The sequence below is a fragment of the Egretta garzetta genome, unplaced genomic scaffold (genome assembly GCF_000687185.1).
Source record: "Egretta garzetta isolate BGI_Z169 unplaced genomic scaffold, ASM68718v1 scaffold403, whole genome shotgun sequence".
NCBI lineage: Eukaryota > Metazoa > Chordata > Aves > Pelecaniformes > Ardeidae > Egretta > Egretta garzetta.
The window spans coordinates 42,977-64,100 of NW_009259240.1; the positions used below are offsets into that span (position 1 = coordinate 42,977).

Sequence of the window (21,124 nt, forward strand, 5' to 3'; positions counted from 1 at the left end):
CATTAAAATGACAGCTTATGCTGGAACTGGCATGGGTCTGTTTCTCATTTTATTCACCTAATTTAATCAGAAATTCTGTCAGGTTTTTTGGTAATCATACATATTAAATGTACTATAAAGTAAAAAAGCCTTAAGAAATGGTGCAGTCCTGAAACATTAATAGTTCTTCCATTCTTCAGACTGATTAATGACTTTCTCCAAGGTTTAGTCTCTAGTCAGAAATTTAAAAAAAAGGCAAAAGGTGTATGAAACTTAGCACCATTCTTAATTACCTAAAGACACCTACACAATTTGATATTTAATAAATTTAAATATATCACCAAACACTGGGGGGTCTTCCTACTTTTTGCTCACAGCCCATGTTGATTTTGATTAAACTTTAGGTTCTGCACCCTAATAACATAAATGGCATGAAATGAACAGAAATATTACATAGAACTTGAAAGTTTTCCCTCAAGGCAATTTGCTTAAGAGTAACAAGAACATCCTCCCTGGGGTCTGCTCATGCTACTTGTGCATTGCTCTTGGCTTCTCTTTGGAAGAAAAATGTAGAGATGGAGTGTAAGATCTCACTTATGAGATCTCATATGCAGGTACACACATAGTATCAGAGTTTAGAATCGTAGAGGACCATTATGATTATCTGGACTTTTCCCCAGTATTTTTCTAAGCCACAGAAGTGCAACCAGCAATCCTGTGTTTAACCTAATAAATCATGCTGCACCTAGATAACTGAACTTGATTTTAAGTGTTTGACAATTTATGACTTACCAAATGTTCATATGAAAAAGAAATAATCTTTACCGTTATTTAATATTAATATTGTGGTTGGACCTAGAAACACTTTGCAAAAACACAGAGAGAATACATAAATAAATAAGAATAGCCATGTCCCCAAAAAAACACAGTTTAAATGATAAGTATTTAGCAGCTCGATAAAACAATCAAGCAGGCTGAACAGCAAAATGGAAGAAAACATGGACAAAAAAGAAAAACAAAAATATTTTGTGTACAGTTCCTAATTAATCAGATGCAGTTATGATTTTTTTTTTTTCTTAAATTAGTCTAGGCACAAAGCTTTGCTGTTTAAAGATATAAATTGGGAATAAACATTCTTGTTTTATCTTATTATACTGCCATTGACCTGGTGTGTGATCTTGACAAGGTCATTCAATACTACTGTTCTACAGTCTAATGAGCAACAAAATGCCCACAACACTACAGTATTCCGAGGTTAAGTAGGTACAGTAAAGAGAAATGAAAAGCTTTATAAAGGGCTTTTCTTAAAAAATTTAAAAAAAAAAGCTAGTGTCTCCAAGCACACAAATCACACTGATATTCTTGTAGTTTACCAAGACACAGTGCCTTGAGTTCATATGTGTAGAGTAGTTCCAAATATTTCTTCCTATTCTCTAATAATTTCTTAGTTATAACTCAAAGCAAAGCAACCCATTACTGTATATCTTCCTGAAACATGATAAGAGTTGTTATTTAAATACAAGTTATCATGCTTCAAACATTGTGAAATTCATAAATACATATAGACTCAAAAATTTGTCAGTTCACCTTTTCAGAAGAAAAAAGAAAAATCTGTCAGGGTCAGTGCATGTAAATCATTTTGCTGTTATGGAGCTAGCAGAAACAGATTAGTTTCAATCACTAAAATTCAATTTCAAAATAAAATCAAGCAGTGCAAAATACTCTTGCCAAATATAATTCTCAAGTTGCAGTTTTAAGTTTATTTGTTTTTATTAGTGGTTAAAAAATATATCATTTGCAATCTGTCTGATGATGCTAAGTACAAAATTTTCCTCCCCAAGGAAAACTGAGAAAGTATTAAAACATATAAAAATAAACTGTGACTGTGGATGTATTTTCCATAACACAATCTCTCAGTGTTAGAACAAATTCTGTGACTCTGTATGTTTGATAGGTATTTTGGCAATTGTCTAACGAGAAAAGGATGATGCTCACTAACCTACAAAAACCAAGGCAACAGTTTAATCTTGTGGAATACGCAAAGGAGCTAGGGGATGAGGACAATCTAATATGGAAGTTCAGCACAAAGCCATAACTACCGTAAGCCAAAATACAGATACATTTGGTATTTTCATTCCTTTATCAACTGACCCAACAGACTGATAACTAACATGACAGCATTCAGAGCAATTAGATGATGTGGTTAATACAAAGGCTTCAGAGAAACTAGGGCTAGGCTTTTTCTGTTTGAAGTCACCTTCGTTTCTAATAAGTAAAAGAAAGTATTCTATTCTTTGAATAAGGGAAAAGAAAGGTGAGGGATTAGAGGAGCTGTCATCTTCAATTCCTGCTATTAGTAGTATTTATTTTCTACAAAAAAACTCAGTTTATTTTTATTGTGGATCTACTACTTCTAGACTGAAGGCTTAAATCAGTTCTAGTCAGGAATCATCGTAATTCCATTTGAAATTAGTCAGGATCATTCCATTTCCTTTTCCACAGCATTGTGAATCCAACCATGCTAGATCTAATATGGACTAGATATGTTAATTTATTGATATCATAGGCTGTACTGATACATTGAATTTAATCAAAATCTCTAGCTAAGATGTTCTAACACTTAGATTTGCCACTTGGAGGCCAGCAGTCACTATGGTGATTGATGAAATTGTTTTAGGAAGTTAAAACTCTATACTTAAAGAATGCAATTTCATTTATCTCAGATGGAAGTACATGATTGGACTAACATGTTTCTTAAAGTAGAAGAAGTATCATGGAACATACAAGGACAAGAAACTGTTGAGGATACCAATGACAAAGTAATTTGCTTTTTTTGTCTACCCTTCCATGGGAATTTTTTTTCACATTTATTAAATTTGTAAGGATCACTTAACAGTCTTACCTCACTGGCTATGAGGTAAAGAAGCTCCCCAAGTGCTGGTAAAAGGCATTGTTTCAATTTGCTATTTCTGAAGTGCTCTCTGATGAGTTCAGTTAAAAGTATAATTGCCTAAAATAAAAAAAACAAATCATAAAACAACATGTATTATCTCTTTGCAAGCAAAATGTACTGTTAAAGGTAACAACCTTTATCTGAAATGCCATCTTACAGTTATGCTAAAAAGCCATTTGCAAAGGATTTAGTAAACATGGAAAGACAAGAAAAAATCATAATTACAAAACAGTTTATATATGCAATGTGGAGAAAAATGCAATAAGGAAATAGCCTAGGTGACAAACTGTCAACTATTCCTTCTTCCCTTTCCCTCAGGACAATAGAATTAGATCTGCCAGGATCTTGCTGTTCCTATGTTTCTGTCTGAAGGTCTAAAAGTTCTCCTCACCATCAGATTACAAAAAAATAAACAATGCTGTCTTTTGTGTAGATATTAAATCAGGAGACAGGAACTCAAACTTTTGAAAAGCATGCTATCTGCTGGCTACGGTGTGTTCCCCAAAATCCAAATGTGCTCCACTATGTACCAAGCATATAGCAGTAGAGAAGCCAGTTGTTTCTTTAAATTAAGCAAGATGGATCTATGTGTACCTCCTGCTCCAAAACATTCATGCCTTCCAACAGTAGGAAAAGAAGACAGTTCAGCAAATACAGACTTCCTATGTCCTTTAAGTAGTGCCTTTGACTACTGGGAAGGATTTAGTTCCAATATTTTTACAGTACTTATAAGATACAGCAAATAAGCTCTGTAAACAGATACTGTCAGTGAAGTCAGTGATTTCCAGTAGTTTGCATGATATGCTAAGTGAGATCTGAAGTTACTTTTATGTACTTTGTATGTACTTCTGAATCCCACCACCCTAAAACTTACAAGCTTCATAGTTTTGCCTCTGTTAAGAAGCTTTCCCTAAACAGAAAAAAATACTCACAGTAGACAGAACTTTTCAGGTGACCTATGAGAGACGGCTCAGAGAACTGGTTTTCTACACAGCTGAAATACTCATATAGTCCAGTGTACAGCAAAGACTAATATTTCAGACAGTACATTTAAAATCTGGAATCACCTCACTTGGTGACCAGCAAAAGTCAAGCAGTTCACAAAATCTGATTAAATTGTGGTTGTTAATCTGTGACTTGTTTGCTATTACGTGTTCTCTAACTCTTTCACGTTCTTTAACCAACACACTTCAAGCATGGGAGATTATGTGACAAGGATGGAGTTGTGGATATAGACTATAGCCTGGGTTGAGTATGAGACCACAGAGGGAACACATGCTATGACTGACTATAATGCCATAGTGCACATTCTTCTGAAGTGGAAGAAAAGGACAAACATAGAGACAGAGGGCAAAACATAACACATTCATATAACTGCACTGTAGCCACAGCAGCAGATCTTGCTTCCAAGTTTATTCTGGTGCTGTAGCTACTAGCTAGACAAAGGATTGATGCAGCTCAGAAGCAAACAACAGAGATACACACATTTTCTGGACATAACCAAGGAAGTGGTGTAGCTTGTGTGTTACAAATGTAGGAATAGGAAAAGCTGGGGAAATGGGAAGCTTGAAGTTGAGTAAACAGATGTAGATGAAAGGACAAGAGGGATGCAGAAGGAGACTAAGAGAAGTATATAAGGTTAGCAGTTTGAGCTAGAGTGATAGAAAGGTGATACTGTCATGCACATGAACAATTCACAAAAAGCTCCCAAGGAATTTGTTTCTCGTTAGAGAACTGTGGGTCAGAGCTACTTCAGTACTTATCCCTGAAGGGGAGAGGAAAACAATCTACAGTCCTTCCTCTGGAAGGGACTTAATGTGATGTGCTTTTGAAGAGGTGTGTGGTAACTGAAGGATGTAACACAAAGGTTTTTTTGAGTTACAAAGACACATGCTCTTTACTTCAGGTGGCACAGGAAAAATATAATTAAACACCAAAACAAGCAAAAACTGCCAACACCAAACAAATCACAACAGCAACATTGTGGTTTTCTCACAAATCATGAGAAGTGTTTGGCCAAAGGCAAAGGTTATCTGAAATAGTCCTGGCTCTCTACTTTCAAAACATGCTCTCTCTGCCCGCTACCTCAGAAGGCCTAGCAAAACAGAGTCCCATCTAGTCATTAAGCAAGGAGCAGCTAAAAAGAAAGTGTTACTCTGAGTTTTTTTTCAGAAAGCTAAAGAAAATCATCATTTTGAACATAAATCCCACTCTGTATAAAGCAATGCATATAAATGCCAAAACACATACTTTGGCTGCTGATTACTGCAAAACAGATAGCAAATTTGTCATTCTGCATACACCTCAATAAAAATATGCAATACATTATTAAATCCTTGATGGAATACACGTATACTACATATCCACCAATTTAAAAAGTAAAAACATAATCTAAGTTTTTGTCCACAAAGAACAAACACATAGCAAAACAGTATAACTTAGAAAGTATTTTAACTGAGAGGTATGCTAGGCAGGGGACAAAAATTCTGTTATTTTCTGGGAGATGACCAGTAAAAGTGTACATAATCTTGAAAAAACAGAAGATAAATTCATTATCATCCCTGACATGCAGTTCAGAATATCAGAGTATCCTGATGTTATCCTGATAAAAGAAACTGCCTCAGTGCTTATCAGCATCTTCTAAATTGCTTCAGATTTATTGCAAAACATCATCTTCTAGAGATCTTTATTGGAAAACTGCTTGTAGATGTTGCTGGATTCTGAACTGCTTTCATTACAAGGTCTAAATTTTTTACAATGGCAAATTCATAGATGCATAAAATCAGTTGCTCAGTAAACAAATACTCTTGACTCCTAGATTCTTTGCTAATATTAAATGCAATTTATGTTTTTGCAAGTTATAATATTGTTGCACATAAAGGCTAAATTCCAGTCTCCAAAATTATTGTCATTTTTATCTATATAGAAAGAGGCAAGATATTGACACAAAGGTCTCAAAAGCTCAAAGAAAATAATTGTGAAAATTAGTCTCATTCTAACAGACTTTGCAAGAAAATATTCTCTGAAAATCCCGTCACAGACATTCACAAAAGCATATAGGGAACTGAAAGGTGAATCAGGTAAGAAAAAAAAAATTCAGGAGTTTACGGAGTTTAACACTCATCCCAGGAAACAACCATTCCAGTCCTAAAAGTTATAAAATGTACTTTCTTTTTTTTAATAGTTTACAGATCTATTTGACAGTACAGCACTTCTTCCTCAGAGAAGTTTTTATCCTCATCTTTCCTTGATTTTCCTTCACCTTCTGACCTTAACAGCTTCATAATATAACTCCAATCTTTGTACAGAGAAATGATATAAAAAGTGGAAATGTAGTCTTCAAATGAAAGCAAAAAGATCTACTAAACAAACTTTGACCTTCTCCCCTTTTTTTATGGAATGCTATGTTCATTAACTGTTTTCTTTAACTGCTTTCAGAACATTTCTTCAGATGTTATGAGGTAACTTTAACTAGCCTGCCATTCCAGAGAGAGCTTCGCTTTCATAATTAAGTGAAGAAATAATTGTATTCATACATTTTAAAGCTTCTAATATATCAGATTGAGAAAGTAGTAGTTAAGTTGGTTCAAGTGCTATTCTGCACTAAATGATGAACACATAATGATAGAATTTTCCCCTTTATTAAATTTGCTTTCCATAGCTATATGGAATTATTCTTGCTTCTGTGATGAAATACATATTTTGAGAACTACTTTCATTGTAGAATCAATACCACTAAAAGTACCTCAGCACTGTGGCATTAATGGACATTATCCATATTCAGTTAACACCCCTCAGCTTTGCCTCTTTAGACTGAGGGTGAACACACCATGAAATAGTATTTTGACTACACAGAATTGATGAGCCGTGTGATAACATGAGCTGCAGACAACAGTCCCAGCAGACTAGCTAGGGGCATTAAATAACTAAGTTAAGATTGCTTGTTTGTTGCAGGCAGGACTTGATGAGGAAAATACAAATCAGATTGTGCATCTGCTATAGAGAATCAAGGCAGGCTGTTCAAAATTATCAGTTTTAATGATGCACCTCAACCAGCAGAAAACCCTGATTTAACATCAACATTAATCTTGTTTTGTGCCGGTAATATTTATTTTCCCAAAGCACAGTTAGCATGTCATCAAAATTTACCAATTTATTATCTAAATAAATTTATATATGCAGTCCTAAAATTCTCCGAATCCTATGTTTTATTAAATAAAATCATGAATTAAACTTTGTATTTAGTAAACTGTCCTTTTACTCACTTGTACTAAAACCTGTTTGGCTGCCTTACTACTTACTTGAGGTTTTTAAAAACTGTAATTAACATTAAATATTATTTATTTAATAATAATGGGTAGATTATCCGTCTTCTGTGGTTATTTGGTTGTTCATTAAAAGTAAGTATTTAAGATTTAAAATTAATGAAAATTAAATCAAAGAACAATATTTGATATTGGTGAACAGAAATTACTGTTTCTCACTAGCCTTCAAGATTTTAGGACTAGCAGACCTAGTTATTATTTTTATTCAGAAGTGATAAGAAGAGGAAGTTGGTTTTCTGATATTCCAATTCCCACTCTTTTCTCATATTTGAATGAAAAAGTGGTAAAACTGAGTGAAAAAAATTTAAACTAAAAGTTATTTCCTTTCCTGTGCACTAACAAAAGCTGCCAAAAAGCTGCAATAAATTCAAGTTTTCATTAAAAATAAAAAGCTGGTTTATTAAACAAGAAATAAGATCTGTCTGAAGAAATCTGAGCCATAAGATCAGCAAACTTCAATAAAATTGTTAAAGAGAAAAAAAATGAGTTTTGCGAATTTTTATACTGATTATCTTCACATATTATGATAAATTTGTCCATTAAAGGATAATTTTAGTGACTGTAAGTAGATTCATAACAAGAAAAGCACAATTAAATTACCAGAATCTTAAAACTAATAGAACTGTATGGGGGTACTATGGCAGAAGGCACTGAAGATTAAATGATTACCACACATTATGGAGAATACTCATTATTCTTAAATGCTTATGGCCTCTTAAACACAAGTCTATATTTACCATAATCATATAATGGCCTCTCTTTCTCTAGAGACCATACAGTCTAACATTTTACCCTATGTCATCGAACACATTTAAGTAATCAAATATTATACAAGTGCAGGAAATGAGAGCTCACAGAATACATCATATACTGAAGAGGCAGGGTGTCCATGCTGTTAACCAAACTTAAGATCTTCACATGTCCTCTGCAACAGAAGCTATGAAACAGGAAGTTGCAATTCATCATCTAGATTATAAGCACAATTACATGTATGCAAATGTTTTTATAAAACACATTTAATGTTACACAGTATAAAGTTTTTATAAATATATAATTTTAAGAACATTTAAAGTGTCTTAAAAGGAGGAAGGCAAGCTGTTTCCTGCTCTGTCATGTGCACAGATTAGTTCTAAACTTGACAGTAGTGTTTTGCACAAGATTTAAAATATTTTCATCCTTTCACAAGGAAAAATACAAGACTTGAAAAAAATCTGCCCAAAGACCTTGATTCAACATTAAAGGACAGTATATATTTTAGGCAAAGAAAGTTCATTACCTGGAAAAATGCCCAACAGAAAAACAAATTAATTTTAATTGCATGGTCTGACAAGTACAGTCCCTTTCTTACCTATAGCACATTTTGTTCTTTTCAACCTGCCTACATTTTCCCTTTCAGTGAAGTAAATAGTAATGAACTGCAAGTCCTACACTATCTAGTAAAAGCATCTTAAATTTAATAAATTACCTACACCTTTTACACTAGCTGTCAAACTGGATGGATATAGTATAGTTATAACAAGAGAAGAAAGGAGAAGGATTCATATTTGGATAGACAGTCATTACCTTAATTTACAATAGCGCGTGGAGTTGACATATTACCTGCAGCAGATTCTCAACCCATTTCAAGCTATATCTAGAAGCTTCCCTGCAGTTTTAGGAACCCAGAAGTGAAAATTAGAGCGTATTCAAGAAGAGAAGGTATTTTATACCTTAAGATGTAAAGTGGCAACGTATAGATTTACAATATTACTCCATCTTTGATCTATTAGTAAGACTGTCAGCAAGTATTAGCAGAAATTAAACGACATTTGTAATTTTGCAAACCCTTACAGTGATAAAAACTGTCTATGCCTCCAGCAGAATGGAAATTACTTTTCAGTTCATTTTCTTGTGAGTACACACACATCATGCAAGGTGGGCAAGTAATACTAACGCAATCTCACTTTCCTTGCAGAAAAGCACTCTAGCTAAGCACTAGGCTGAGAAAGTACACCGTGGTTATATTGCCACTAACCAGAAAAGAACTACAGTAATATTTATACCAAGTACTCATCTTTAAAATGGTGCATGAAAATAAAAAGATGACTAGCCTTCTCTGAACATCTCGAGAATGTTGCCTACCCCTCTTCTAAGTAGAATACGAATAGCTAAAACATTACAAGGGATAACTGTACTTAATCATGAGTTGGATCCACATGTACCTGTGACTTACTGCACCTCAGTGAAAACTAGTTAAATATCCTGAAATAAACACATGGCTTAACTGAAGAGTCGGGAGACAAGACAGAAACAGATGCTTTTGTCAAACTCTTCTGTGGGGTGCAGATACAAGAAGAAAGGGTCTGAGTCAGCAAAATATTCAGGTTTTGTAAAATTTGTGTTCAGTACAGTAAACTGGGTACTAGAATGAGGAGGATGGAAGCAAAGTCTGACCATAGTCTGATGTGGTATTAACACTGTCCAGAATGTAGAAAAAAAGATAAGCAAAATGTACACCTTATTGCGTAATTTACATGGAAATATAAGTCCTCTAGAACTCCTCTAGGAAGCAATATATGATGGATGTGTGTCATTTTTCCAGGTGGAATACAATGCGAAACTGATTTATCACAAAAACTCTTGTCTTTTCAACTATTACGTAACTGCTGTAGGAAGAGGTCTTAGCAAGATGAGTAGCCAAAACAGATGCCACAAACTCAAATGGAGGCTCCATCAACTTGCTTTAGAATCAACTCAAGATCCCAAAGGGATGCAATCAGACACAAATAGTAGGAATTAACTTACAAATCTGTTATGTTTACTAACAAATCAAAAATGCATCTAAAAGAACGGTCTACAAGCTTTGGGGTTTGTTTGTTTTTGTTTTATTTTTAAGGAACAAATAGTTATTTCTTCTCCTTGTCTGTCATGACAGATGTATTATTACATAACCTCAGTTGCAGATGTTCATGTATATATCCGATTTCCACCCCAGCCCTTAAGTGTGAAGCTTTTTAATGACAGAAAGAACCAGGTAAAAATACTTGCTTCAAACAGGAGAAAGATCCTGTTTTCGTTTTTACCAAGGGTAGGAACAAAAAAGACTGCTTAGGAGTCCAAAAAGTGAAGGGTCCCTGAATTAGAAAGATTTCTGCCTTAAAAAATGAGGTCAGTGGCAATCAGCTAGAGCTGGTTTACATCCAAACATGTAAACTGGAACTAGAAATCAGTCTTCACAGAATAAGATCTGGCAGGGGTATCCAAAGAAGAGGTCTTTTTATTTATTTTTTTTTTCCTTTTTTCTCTTTGTTTCCCTATATTTAACTATCATCATTATATGCAGGTTTCTACCATTCATCCTTGCCTTTTCTGAATATCATGTTTCTCGATATTTATTCTTTTCATAACGCTACGTGAAGTTACTCTAAGTCATCTTCTGCTTCCAGGCAGTGGGCCTGTTATCCACTTGATTTAGAAGCCATGCGGATGACACTCTTGAAAAACCAATGTCCATCAATAAAATATCCATGTAGGATATTCTAGATTGATTAATTCTACATAGACTTCCTCATATTTTATAAAATTCTATAGACACTTTGAAATTAGTTCCCTTTATTGATTACTGCAAATTCCTTCTTTCTGCTCAGTGACGATGCAAACCAGACCAAACAACATCTGCCTAGAAATTTCCTTCTTCTGTACCGAATTCTTTTTAAATGTGTTTCAGGCTAAAATCACATTTTTTTTCCAGATGATAGCTGGAAGGGCTCATATTCAGAGCAAAAAGTAGGACTACAACCAATATACAACTGATCTTGCCTAACACCCTGGTTTGAGTGCCTTTAGTATTGCACTGTGAAGGCAGCAGGAAATAGGCTTTTCAGCTACCACCAGTGTGCAGTTTCTATCACAAAAACATGCTGTAGCCTAATTGTGTCAATCAAGCAAGTATGTGCTTTAGAGGAAAGGGCTGGATTTTTTTTCTTCTGTTACCATCTATGATTTGATTCATTTGCAAGTGCAAGGCCTTTTGTCAATCTAAGAAATGAGAAAAACATAGTATTTTCAAACTATTCATTTTGATATTTACCTTAATTTTAATTTTCTATTGTACAAAATTTACCCGCACCATGCCAGTGAAAGAAACAACAAAAATTGATGCTACAAGCAAAGACCAAATTCCACCCATTATGCCAAAAAATACTAGTGAAACAACACACATCTAACTTACATCCACAATACACATGACAAATTAATCTTTCTGTCTCATGATGCACAACCATACAAAATTCTATACTCTCACTTTGATGTGTTTTCATTAAAACTGAGGTAGCATAAAAAGAAAAGAAGCATTTAGACAATTATTTTAGCAGTGTCTCCTTCCCTGCATTCATTAGAAACCTCTTACACAATTTCTACCAAACGAAGCAAGAGTAAAAAAAAAAAAAAAATAGAGGCATTGGCTTTTTTGAAAACTCTAGATCGAAAAGCTGTGGTACAAACTTACTTATTTTTAAACAGAGAATACATATATGAGAACATTTTGAACTGTGTCTACACATAGACAAAGTCCAGAAATTACTCTATTAAGTATCAGAACACACCCTCCTAAACCAAGGATCTTCTGTTTAAACTTTGTGATAACTAACAAAGGAAGAGGTGAATATGCTAAATGGTAGCCTTTATGTAATTAAGTTAAAAAGTCAGCCAGCTGCAGTCAATTAATGACAACCAGGCTTCATTAGCCTACAGATCCGCTTGTTAGCTGTAGAAGTAAGGATTGTTCAAGTATCCATACTGCATTTTCTACATACGGATTTAGCTGCCTGATTTTAAATAGAGAGAGCGAACTGCAGGCAGTAGGTGTTCTTGGGGCTTTAGAATATTTGCAATTTTTTTCCTCTCTGTGAAACAGTTTTCAGTGCTCTCAAGAGTACAGGCTTTACCAAGAAAGCTAAGGGTAACTGGTGAAGTGGCTGACAGTTTGTTAACATCACTTTCATTTAATACCACTGACAGGCTGAATCTTTCCATTTTTAATGCTGCAGGATAACCATCTCTATGTTTTTTGTGAAAATAATAGCAAGGTAACTTAAATTTTCCATACAGGATTTGATTTACTTGTCTCGATTTTTTTGTTTTCATTTAAGAAAAAAATTAAAATGTATAATCAGTTTATCTTGCTCTTTGTGTGTATGAGTAAAGCCAAAAAAATCCAAGAAATCATGGAACAGTTTAGATTCCCAAATACTACCAATAAAGGCAAAATTATTCCAGGCATACACAGAACAGGACACAAGTATATTCTAAAGCCTCAGGAAAGCGATACCGGAGGAGGGACAAACTGAAATTGGTTCAGCAAAAGCCCACATAATACAACAGTCAGAAGAACTAAGCTTCCCACTGCACAGTACATGCATAATAAAGGTAGCTGTCAGATACATGGTACGCTTCACATAATCATCATTTTCGTCTGAAAGTAAGTTAATCTGAAACTGCTTATCGCCTAGGATCATGAAAAAAAAGTAAATCCTATTCAAGAGTCCTCCAGCTGCCTTCCAAATCAAAAAGCTTCCAGGTTTTATTCTTTGCAGCCCTAGGAAAGGATGGTTTGCACAGACTAATCCATGAAGTATCACTTACTTCTCTTACACTCCTGCTTGAGAACAACCTCTGCTCTCATGCAAACATGAAATTGGTAGACTTAGAGATAGAAAACTTAAAACATATTTAAATAATTATATAAGTTTTCTATGCAGCTGAATTGAAGGAAAAATGTAATCCAATGTCAACACTATAAGCATTATTTATTAGCCTAACATTTATGCTTAACTTTTTAACACTGAAAACTATTGGGTTAAACTCTATTTCTTAGTACATTTTGCACAGCAAAAATTTCTTTGCATATTTCCAGTTCTGAAAAGGAAATTAAGATATGATGTATCTCAGGTTTTTTGAGCAAATTTAGTCCTCACTAGACATAATTCCCATTAACATTAAAAGAAATTATGGATTCTACAGTTGTCGTGCATGTAAAACTCCCTTCAATGGGAGCCACTCATCTGTACAAGCTATCTGGGAACAATGTGGGACAGAGGAATAACCAGCTTAAAACATGGCAACTTATTTGACTACCACAGAATTTAAGTAAAAAACATAACAAATAGTAATTTAGAAAGCGATTATAGTGAAAAAAAATACTACTTTTAACTACAAATGTAAAATATTTTAACTAAATAGGACTTAAAACTGTATTCCTTGCTGTACATTTACGGTAGAATGGATAGAATGGAAGAAAAATGCTATTACAGAATGTCATACAAAAGAGTTTAAGCAGCTGCATTTTAAACTGTATATGAATTGTTTTATGCCAATAGGTAAAATACTGAGATCTTAAGCTTCAAATACTCATTATAGTGTTAAAGAAGTCATTATTTAACAGCATTTTTGTCAGATAATTGTTTCTTTAGCTCTGGCTATATGCAAATACCTAACTGCACAAGAGCAAATGACTATACAATGTTAAAAAAAGTAAAAAGCTTAAAGCAGAGCAATTGAAACAAGAAATGTTTCCCACTTTAAAAAGAAATACAATGGGAAGGGCCACAGGTACATAAAACAGAGTCACACTATGCTTTAAACAGAAATCTCACAGCTTATGTTGCAAAAATTTTACAGTAGAGCTGGGCAAAGATATCAAATGGTTAGAATCAACAAAAATCTGTAATTACAGGGAAGCCTGAAAATAGTCCTAACAAGCTGTCTGGTGAGACATGAAATACTTCCATCATTATAATGAACTATGAAGAATCCTTTTAAAGTGTTCTCTGATGTAAGAAGTGTTATTCTATACATAGGCAAGTTAAATATGGCAATCTTACACCCAAATTGCGCATCAGTTTCACAGCATGTTTACAGAAGAATGAAGGTAACTTTTTTCAATGTTTCACTCCAAAATGGAAATTATTAGTGTTCTACTTTCTTCATGCAAATAAATTTACTTCTGAAATAATCGACACAAAGTTACACAAGCAATATTAAAGGTAAAGGAGTTCCCCCATCTACAAACAATATATTCAATAAACATAAAAAAGAACTAGACATAGGTCAACGTGTGTATCAGTTAGAAACCAACTGTGACAGTAAATTAAGGTTTTGTATTACTATATTTTTATCCTAAAAAAAGTTTTACTTAATTGTTTAAAGTCAAGATATATGGAAAGAAATCATGATTTCACAAGACAAATCTTTGTCAATAAAAAACCAAGATGCTAAGCAGCTCTCAATCAAATCAAGCCTGCTTTTTGGTGACTGAGTGGTACAAAAAAAAAAAAGAAACCCTCAAAGTGAGCCTGGACATGCCTAGTTAAAATTGTCTCCTAAGTCCGAAAAATTAGGTACCGACACTAAATTTGAAGCAGGCACCTTTACAGGCTTTCAGAAATGTTTAATAGCACTTGCTATTTTAAGCCTGATACTTCCATTACCCAATATCAACACTTAAAACTTCTCTGAAATTTGCCAACTTTCCAGCTTTCATGTTCTCGTGTGGAAAGGCGCTTCTTTGTCTCGTGCATCCTCTCATTGGATCTTAATTTGCCACTTTTCAGCTTCATGAAGTGGCTTTGTTCTTAACCTACAATATAGGAAAAACATTCCAATATATATTTCCCTATATCACTTAGCATTTGAGGATAATTCAAAGACATGTTTTTACTAAAGAAACTGGCACTCTTCAGTATTTTCAGAAGTCTTTTATTTAGCCATTCTTGTTGGTTTTCCTCAAAATCATCTTTAACCCCTACAGTGCCTTTTTTGAGGTAAGTGGACTAGAACTGGACATAGTATTCCAGTAAAAGTTGATGGTGGGCCTGTCCCCCCTCTACTTTAAAAGCCAGGCTGGTGGGATATTGCGGGAGGGGTGAATTTGAACAAAACTGGACACTGAGCCAGACTCCATATCATCTAACAGAAATCCCATTAAACAGCTATTGAAAAGAAAAGATGGGGAAACAGTAATCAAATAATACTTTGAATTTATAATTGGAAATAGAAAGTCATACCCAGTAACTACAGAAGTATTTCCTTCAAAACATTCAGAGTTTGATGCTTTCATATCTTTAATGCTGAGTGCACAAGTAAAAAAACTAAGACTTCAGCATTCCCCCAAATAAGAACACAATTTCTTTTTTAATTCAAATTATTTTTTCCTGAAAAAAAATAGATATTTTTAATACAGTAAAATTTAAAAAGTAGGGTGTCAATCTAAGACCACTCTGATTTTGAATATGGCTGATTACACTAATAGGCATACACATTTATTTTTTAAAGAAGAATGAGCGCTCACTTCTCCATCTAGTCCTAGTAATTGAATTAAATGCAGGACAGGTGAATGAATGACAGAGAAAAGGAATGCACACAGAAAGATTTATTGGCTGTGGAATTTTTTAACGTTGAACATGCTGACATTTGTAAGATGCCTTCTGTGGAAGAGGAGTACAAAAAAGATGAGGATGCACGCTTCAATAGTCCATGCCATATTCTGATTTACTACACACAGATAGCCATTCCAAGTTTGATACCATAATTTTGGTAATTTTAAGTGATTTAATCCTGCAACCATTTTTATTTGAATCTGCTTACAATATGGGCAGATGTGGATAGACCTAGAAACAGGAGTTATCAGAGCAGTAAGATAGGAGCATGGCTGAAAAGTGGCATTCTGTAAGAATTCGAATGACAACAAACTGTAGACCTAGACCGAAGTAGATACAATCAGACTAGCTAGAGTTTACATATGAGCTTACAGGTCATAAAACTGCAGCTGCTTTGCAACGTTAGAAAGCAACCACCAAATTGTACTTCAAAAAATCAGAAATAAAAAGGCTCAAATTACACAGAGTTTCAATCCGGATGAAAACAGAAATCAGAATATTCCATTGCTTTGACAAAGGAATCACACTCTAATTTCAGTATTACAAAGATATTCAAATATGCTGTCATTCTCCATGGGATATTTAGTTTCTTAATTTGGCCATGGAATTCCATAATCCAAAGGCTTTGCAAAGAAACTTGCAGTGTGAGGGCTGTAGCAGGTTCTCTGAGCCCTTTAAATAGTAGAGCAGTGGACCCAGGTCTGTAGAAAAACAGGCACAACTGCTTAGGTCACAGTGAGACTGGTATTCACAATTAGCAAATTTAAAAGAGGTAAGGAAAAGGACTAGATTTTTGCCTCCAAAAGGACAAGCAGAGAGTGAGTCAATAGGTGGAGGAGGCTGGTCTCCTACCAGACAGCGAAGGACACTGCTCCCCAGCATGGAGGCATTCTGTGAAGTTGCTCTATCGCCTCTTATGAAAATAAAAGACTGAGTCTGAAATTTCACAGTGGCTGTGTCATAGATGACAGAAGGCCTGATCTTGTCACAGAGAGGAAAGAACAATACTATTATTCTAATAAATAAGACAAATTAGACATACATGGAAGCAGGCCTCCCTATTTTGGGAAGAAATTTTCTTTCTGTAAGATGAAGAATAAGCAGATTTTTCTTTCCATGAATCCTGGAAAGAAAGAATCTCTTTTTCTTAGAATCTAGTTCCTTAACAACCTAAATACAAAGATAAAAATTTAACAGTTAGGTGTTTTCCTAAGATAACTACAAATAAATAAGAGGAAATGATGTTTCAGATTTGTAAAGGGCAATTCCATGGGAAAAAAACCCACATTACTAAGAAAAAAACCCCATGACCTATCAACAACTTTTACTACAACTGCCAGATATAAGAAGTTACACATAAAATATCTTCATCTTCAATATCAGAATGTGATTTGAAGAAAAATATACAAGAGATCAATTTTTCCATTGTATTCTAAGATCAGTCTCATTCTTTCTAATCAATGCAATATTCTTCTAAAAAATATTTAACTGGAAATAGATCAACTGCCAGTGAACTCACAGATACAAATATTAATTTATTATGACTTTCTTCTAATATAACCTACATATTGGAATATATCAACAGAATAAAGACCATACACAGTTCCACAGTTACATCTTTGTCGAGTCTGTGAAATAGTAGTTTACTTGCATTTTAATTTTGCATTTTAGTGACCTCTGGTGGTTACATTTGAAACAAATGGCTGATCACCAAATGCCTGAATAAGAACTTCTTTAAAAAACAAGTAAATTAAAAACTGGGAAAACCATTAATTCTTCAAAACCCAACAAATTAAAGGCTTTTGGCACACAGGATGGGAAAGTTTACTTCAGCCTGTAAAATAGGGATGAGGCTTCTTTTATTTCCTAAAGTCTTTCTGCTTCTTCAGGACTTAATGTTATTACTATTTAACAAATCGTTTAAACAACAACAACAAAAAGGTTAATGGTGCAGATTCAACCTCAAAGATGGAGGAACTATCCTTAAACAAATGTATACCTGGGTAAAAGACAGCAGGGGGTAGAAATGAAGAGCCAGATTTTAACATGTAAGGGCCAGCAGTGGTGTCCTGCATGAGTCTCTGTTAGGTCCTGTGGTAGTTTAAAAGTATAAAAGAAATCACAAATAACTGGATGAGCACATAATGAGGTAACAGAGAACTGCAAAGGGGCTGTGACCGAGTGATAAAAATTGGAAAGAATGGTACACACAGGGGGCAAAATTAATTCCAGAATTGCATCTTCATGAGCTCTGAACTGACTTTTCACACTTGGTAACAAAATTTTGGGGCTATAGGAGATAGTTCTGCAGAGACATCACCTCTGTCTAACGGGTCAAAAAAGGAAACAGTATTATAAGATACTAGGAATGGAGGAGGGAAGAACATAGAAACATAGAGAAAAAACTACCAATAGATCACTCATATTTAGCCTGTGAGACCTGGGTCACAGAGAGTCATTTCAGATTATGTTGTTCTGACTAGCTACTGTGTAACATGCTCTAGGTGAACCTGCTTTAGCAGGAGGGTTGGACTAGATGATGTCTGGAGGTCCCTTCCAACCCTTGCCATTCTGTGATTCTGTGTGTGATTCTGCGATTTTGACATTTCCTAAATCACAGCAGCCACCAAGAAACTTCAGCTGAAGCAGCAGCTGGCTAATAGAAAAGGATAAATTAAAGTATTATATTTTAATACAGTATATAATGTTGGTTTAAAGGTCTGGTTTGTGTCTTTTTTAAAGCATCACACAACATATGACAGCTGACAGTCCACAAGAATGTTCAGCAAACTCACAGGTTCATCTAGTTCCCTTGGGGGGAGCAGAGGATAATACAATTCTGCAGGTCAGAAATTCCTAAATTACTCCTTCCTACTTTTCCTATAAATGAACTATCAACTTTTGTGTACTGCCTACAATTATCTGATTTTAGATTACATATGCAGAAATAAATTTGAAGACATGAAAATATTAGGATTCAATTTTCTTTCCTCATTCTGATTTTGCGTAAGCATTCTAAAATATTTTTCAGATTCAGAGATATTACTTTGGCAGAAAAAACTTGGAATGAAGCAAGCACAGTAGATGTCCTCTGAACAGTATTATAACTCAGCTCTGTTAATTTAAAATATAAATCCTTATTCTCCCAATTAATACATATCAGAATTAATTTTAATTCACATAAGAATGGGACCAGAAAGTGATAATGAAAATTAAATTTTCCTTTCTAGTCCTTCACTTTAAATGTCACTGGTCTCAGACTTAACTTGTTTTTTGAAGTATATGCATATTTCTAAAAATTGTAAATTCCATCTGTGAAGTATTCTTATGTTCATATTTTTAAAAAAAAAATTGAAACATTTTGAACAAAATTAATATTATAGCTCAATGTATAACTACTTCAATCTATTGCTTTTTCATATACAAAACAGAGTAGGATAAGTATTTTCTATGACAGAAACTGTGAAGCTAGGGAAACTATTGCTGAGTATATTAGTGCTAAACACCTAAACAAACATCTAAAGCCAAAATTTATATGGACATCTCAAAACTATTTTTGAGTATTTTCTATGGAACTTTTAAAAGTTAAATATGAGAAAAATCTGCCACATACAAGAGCGCACTTTAATTGTGACCTGGAATTCAATTGACATGCAACTGTCAATATTGAAAGACTTTGACCAAACTTCAGTGACTGTAACCATAAGGCCTATTTCCCCACTTTGTAACTTTATAAAACAAACAAAAAGCCCTAGATAATAACAATGTTTTGAGTTCAGCTTTCACTACAGAATCGAAATGTTAAGCAACATAGCAAGACAATTATAGTCATTCTTAATACTCATTAAGAAAAAAACAGAGGGGACCTAGAACAACACCAACAAAAAATCCTTAACTGCACTGGCAAAAAAGGTCAGCTATTAACCAATAACTACCTGTTCATACACATCAGATCTGCACAGTATGGAAGCTTATTTGCTACATATGTTTAGCAGTTGTTTCTCACATTCAAACACCCATTGCATTCAAATTGTGACTTCACCTTGTGAAGTAGAAATAACGTCACATTCACACTTTAAACAGATATTAAATAGCAGATTCTGCGAAGTTTACACAATTTGTGTGCATATGTCACATGCAAAAAAGGACAATAAGATCACTTTGTCTAATCAGTCTTCTGTTTAAATCAGCTGCTGAGCATGCAAAATGAAATAAGGATTAAAAAAATTATTCTTCTCCAAAGAAAATTACTTGCCCTTCATTACATACATTCTTCAACAACTGTGAGGAACCTCAAACTAGGCCCACCTCAATTACTTTTTGGAAAAAAGGATTTCTAAAAATCAACTGTACTATTTTTATACTAATTACAATAATTACATTTCAGGATAACCAAATATGTCAACACTTTCTTCTTGTTACACACATACGTACAAGAAGTATGACAGTGACTATTTAAAGGAGAGAAAAAGGCTGGAGTTTTATCATTGGTGGGTAGTTCTGCCACAGGTTAGTACACATCAGAACCACAACTACACAGAATAAACTCAGAAGTTTATACATTGAATTAATTGAATTAATTATATTCCCATTTACACATGTGAGAAAAACTAAAGCAGGGTTCAAAAAAAAAAAAAAAAAAGGCTGTGAAAGTTTCTGATATATACAGTAAAAGCAATAACACACACACCCCACCCACCCCCAAAAAAGAAATGTTACCTCAGAAACAGGTACATTTTCTCCAAGTTCAGATGTGTGTAATGCCAGTAAACCAATCAGCCGAGCAACTTTGGCACGTCTGCATATTAAATAAATTTTTTGTAGGTGCAGAAAAACTATTTAAAAAATATCACAATTATGACTTGTTTATATTTTACACAGATTGCTAAGGGCAGGAAATATTTTGAAGTGATATCAGGGCTCAGATTTTCTTATTATTTCTATTTTCTTTGTATCATCAAATTAGCTCAGTATTTCAGCTCAATTTAGCAGTAGATTCATGCATAAAGACATTTCTTTCATTCAGCACTGAAGAATGAAGACTCTTTAGTTGGTTATAGTCTTACTAATCAGTTGTGGTCATGTTCAGTTTTCTTATAACACAGAAAAACCCTATAGATAATTTTAAACTTTTCAGTATAGCTGACAAAACAGATATTAAATCTCTATCAGTAAATCAGTTTTAAACATTTCATTAAAGAAAAGAACTGGAATAACAAAATCACCATTTATGAAAAAAACAGCAGAGGGCACTATCACATTGAAGTATTTCTGACAGGCATTTTAAAAAAGCTACCATTATAGTTATTTTACTACTATTACGGTATGGGTTGGTTTATTCAGTTATTTTATTTTACACTATCTGATACACTAAATCATATACCCTCTAGATAAAATTTTTGAAATTTTCTATAATCTTTGGTCCTGTGAAATAGCAATATATGAATTCAATG

The 21,124-nt window shown here is 34.0% G+C and overlaps 1 protein-coding gene across 1 annotated transcript in view; it reads right to left on the reverse strand.

Moving 5' to 3' along the window:
- Positions 1 to 21,124, reverse strand: part of ULK4 (unc-51 like kinase 4) — a gene marked incomplete at its 3' end in the record, with an annotated part of 82,742 nt that overhangs the window by 36,150 nt on the left and 25,468 nt on the right. The window contains exons 17-18 of the mRNA XM_009635998.1: positions 20,391 to 20,469; positions 2,882 to 2,989 (exon numbers count right to left, since the gene is read on the reverse strand). Of these exons, the coding sequence (XP_009634293.1) occupies positions 2,882 to 2,989; positions 20,391 to 20,469 (187 nt within the window). The remainder of the gene's footprint in view (positions 1 to 2,881; positions 2,990 to 20,390; positions 20,470 to 21,124) is intronic.